The sequence below is a fragment of the Cynara cardunculus genome (genome assembly GCF_001531365.2).
Source record: "Cynara cardunculus var. scolymus isolate 2C chromosome LG 16, CcrdV1, whole genome shotgun sequence".
Lineage (NCBI taxonomy): Eukaryota > Viridiplantae > Streptophyta > Magnoliopsida > Asterales > Asteraceae > Cynara > Cynara cardunculus.
The window spans coordinates 18924595-18928612 of record NC_037543.1 but is presented as its reverse complement, the minus strand read 5'-3'; the positions used below and the strand labels follow the sequence as shown (position 1 = coordinate 18928612).

Here is a 4018-nt window from a genome sequence, read left to right as displayed (position 1 = left end):
TAATTTTGTAAGGAAATATTAGAAGTTAATAACTGTTTTTATTATTAAATACATTAAATTAAAATTTAAAAATAGTTAATTAAATAAAAATGGGGTAAAATATATTCCAATTTTGGGCGTGAGAAAATTTGTCTTTTTTGTATTTAAATTATTTATTTCATCATTTTTATTCAGGAAGAAAGGGGATAGTGACTACACTAGCTAAAAGGAAAGTTTATACCCAAGCTTCAGTCAACCTAACTCAACTACAGTTAGAATAAATCACCACTTTTCCAGATCCAATATTCACAATTCCACACCATGTTACAATACATAAACCACAAAGTACAACTTCCCAAAGCATAGCTGGTCTGGATTTAGCAATTCTTGTCATGTATAAATGATTTACTGGCATTTAGTTTTACCAATTCCTAATCTCTCTCTCTCTCTCTCTCTCCTCCATGCAAAAGCTGAAGCAAAAGCCAAAGCTCAATCCCATCATCATCATTGTGCCAATAGAGCCATCCCTGACACATTTCATGATTGCACATATCACCACCCTTTCTTTCTCTCTCTCTCTCATCCTATAGATATATAATCTGTGTATGTATATATATATGTAGACATATAGGTGGTGTTGGTGTTTTCTCTGTGTAGTGCACAGTGAATTAAGCTCTGAAACAGCTAAAGAGAAATAAAAGGCAGTGAAAAAACCAAAAACCCATTTAGAATCACTCTACTTTGTCCCTCTGCCAAATCCCATCAACGATTTTTAGAGAGAGAAGAAGGGTTTTAGAGAGAGAGAGAGAGAAAATGGGTGAGAAGGATGATGGATTAGGCTTGAGTTTGAGCTTGAAATGTCCGGAAAATTATCCACCACCACCACCGCCGCCGGTGGACGCTAGTTCCAGCGGCGTTACACGATTTCCGTTGAATCTGTTGCCGTCTCCACCTTTGTCATTCGTTCAACAACGTCATCATCATGTTTCGAATCATCAGAAGCTATCGTTCATGATCAATCATGCTCTTCCGCCTGCACTTCCTCCTCCTGGTGAGTACGAGTCTCGGTGTATGCTGTACAACTTAATGCATGTGATGCTAACCGGACTGTTTGTTGTAACTGTGATTTTGATTAGATCGTTAGAAAAAACCTTCTGTTGATGTTTAAGCACAAATTTCGGTGCATGTTATACAAAACGTTGATACGCGTAATGTGTGAAGTTACACATGCCGAGATAAGGCGATCATACGCACACACGCACGCGTACAAGTACAGATTCATCCAAATTTGTTCGAGAAAAATCCAAAAATCTCACGAGTTTTTCGCTGTTTGATCGGAAATGCAGATCTGAATGCGGAAACAAGATCCTACGCTCGCGGAATCGACGTTAACCGGCCGCCGTCGACGTCGGCTCTGGTGGCCCTAACGGCGGAACGCGACGACGAAGCATTGGTTTCGTCGCCGAACAGCACAGTGTCGAGCGTGAGCGGGAAGAGAATCGAGAGAGAGGAGAACGAGGCGGAGCGAGAATCAAGCTCTCACGGAATCAGCGGCGAGGAGGAGGAGGAAGGCGGAGATGCATCGGCGGCGAGGAAAAAACTCCGGCTATCCAAAGACCAGGCGGCGGTGCTCGAAGAAACATTCAAAGAGCACAACACCCTGAATCCGGTGAGTGGCATCTTCGTAATTTCAACCAAAACCCAATGGCATTTTCAGTTCCTTGTAGACTGTGCTGATGAGCTGTTTTTTCTGTTTTTGTTTTTTTTGTTTCCATTTTTTTGGTTTTTGTTTTCAATTTATTAGAAGCAAAAACTGGCATTAGCGAAACAGCTGGATCTGAGGCCAAGGCAGGTGGAAGTTTGGTTTCAAAACAGAAGGGCAAGGTGGGAATTTTCACTCCTTTTCTCAAGGGTATTTTCGTAATTTCACATATTTAAGGTACAACCTCACAATGCATGGATTGTCTTTATGTGGGGTTCTATCATTAATCCATATAGTACTACTAATCTTACTTTTTTCTATAAGACTGTAGAATTATAGACAAAGTACAACTCATGCATTATGACTTGTACCCTACAAACCCTAAAATTTTGGCATTTGTAGCACCACTTTAGAAAAAACACTTAACATTTACGGCATTTACAGCAAAAACACTGTGAAAGATACAGAAGACAGAGACACTGAACCTTCACATGTATTTTTACCGTGGAGGTTTGGTTTAATAACAAGTCATGGTACTATAAAAAATTTGAAATCTGATATGAAGTACAAGTATCAATGCATGGGGTACAAGTGGATAGAATTGACTTACAAGTACTGTGGTACTTGGACAACATGGGGGGATTTGTAGTACATGCATCATGAGTTGTACATTTGGTTGAACATATTTGGTGGGTTTTTGCCATTTCCAATTAGTAACCAATAAAGGGTATGAGATGTCATTAATTATGATGGCTTTTATTAGTCATGGACCAAATTTATTTTGACATAAAGTCAACTCCTTTACTACTTATGAGTTTATCTTTTCAAGAAAATTAGTGTGTGGCATATTGTAATTTGAATTTTGACCAATCTTGGATGATGACAAGTTTGACCTTTTAAGATGGTAGGTTTGACCATGAGGGCAAAATGGTCTTTTTGAGAGTGAATGGTATTTATTGAAGGATATGTAAGATCTTTGACAAATAGTCAAACCAATTTTTTAGTTTATGTGTATAGGGTTTAAATGGATCGAATTGGTTTTAAAAAGGTTTCGGATGTTGTAGGACGAAGTTGAAGCAGACGGAGGTGGATTGCGAGTACTTGAAGCGTTGTTGCGATACACTGACGGAGGAAAACAGACGGTTGCAGAAGGAGGTCAACGAGCTCAGAGCCCTGAAACTATCTCCGCAGTTTTACATGAACATGAACCCTCCAACCACCTTGACGATGTGTCCTCAATGCGAGCGTGTAGCCGTCTCGTCCTCTTCGTCGTCCTCCTCCGCGGCGGCCGCCACATCTTCTGCGCTCGGTTCGACCAGTCTTCCGAAAGCGCTCCACCATGGCTCGATGACCACCAACCACCAAAAGCAAAACAACCCGTTCCTCCCTAGAGCCACCATCATCCCCCATCGGCCGCTCGACACCCACCATCCTAGATGGTGAAATTACGGAATCGCCCTTGAGGGGGTGAAAGATGTAGATGGTGGGAATGATTTTGTTGGATTAAAGTGAGATTTGATGTAGGAATGGAAGGGGGACAATGTGGGAATTGGTGTTGGTGTTTTTCTTTTGTTTTTTATTATTATTATTATTATTTTGTTTTTAAATTTATTTGGATTTGGATGGTTTGCTTTTAGAATCTAAGCTTAGTCATGAGTCATGATGCGTATATTGTGTCTTCCCCCATGCGATTTGGATGTGGGACCACACAATTTGAGGATAACATGATTGGTGTGTACATATTTCCTACTATTAAAAATCCAGATATCCTTGCACCTACTCATTCTCATCATCACTTTATAATCACTTGTACATCATGCAATAGAAGTTGTACATTGCTTTGGTTCGGTCTTTATTCGAAAATCTTGGCCTTTCACTTGTTGGGTTCACTCGAGTGACGTCGTTGCTCAAGACATTGAGTGGGACTTCAAGAAACGATGAGTCTTGATTGTTCGCTTGACTCATGTAATGGTGCGTTTGTTATACAGGATATAATAAAAACTTGTTGTTGGAGAAAAGAAAATATGTTAATGTGTGTTTGATAAAAAGAAAATCTAAAAGTGATTAAAAATGTTAAATAAGATTTGAAAATATATTAAAAAAAGGAGTTGAGGCATGAGAGTCATTAATTCCAAATATTGAATGTTGTGGTGTGTACCCCACATAACATCAACAATTATGAGTTAGAAAGCAACTCATCATTCCTAGACATATTGGACTCTTTACTATTTCATAACATGAATTTCAATTTAATGTACCCCCATCTACACTTATTAACCTCCCCTTATCATTCATATCTCTCTCTCTCTCTCTCTCTCTCTCTCTCTCTCTCTCTCT

General features: G+C 39.4%; 1 protein-coding gene across 1 annotated transcript; it reads left to right on the top strand.

The window, feature by feature from the left end:
* The first annotated feature begins 792 nt into the window (after positions 1–792).
* On the top strand, positions 793–3214 carry LOC112529807 (homeobox-leucine zipper protein HAT4). Its single transcript, XM_025141215.1, has 4 exons — positions 793–1030; positions 1326–1648; positions 1784–1863; positions 2746–3214. The coding sequence occupies exons 1-4, from the start codon at positions 793–795 to the stop codon at positions 3122–3124; spliced, it is 1020 nt and encodes a 339-aa protein (XP_024996983.1). The 3' UTR covers positions 3125–3214.
* Positions 3215–4018: the final 804 nt, after the last annotated feature.

Bases quoted from the DNA above. Each gene is read 5' to 3' on its own strand.
- LOC112529807 (XM_025141215.1), top strand. From the start codon at position 793: ATGGGTGAGAAGGATGATGGATTAGGCTTGAGTTTGAGCTTGAAATGT. The intron at 1,031-1,325 runs GTGAGTACGAGT...TCGGAAATGCAG, and splicing joins GCCTGCACTTCCTCCTCCTG to ATCTGAATGCGGAAACAAGA. The intron at 1,649-1,783 runs GTGAGTGGCATC...TCAATTTATTAG, and splicing joins AGCACAACACCCTGAATCCG to AAGCAAAAACTGGCATTAGC.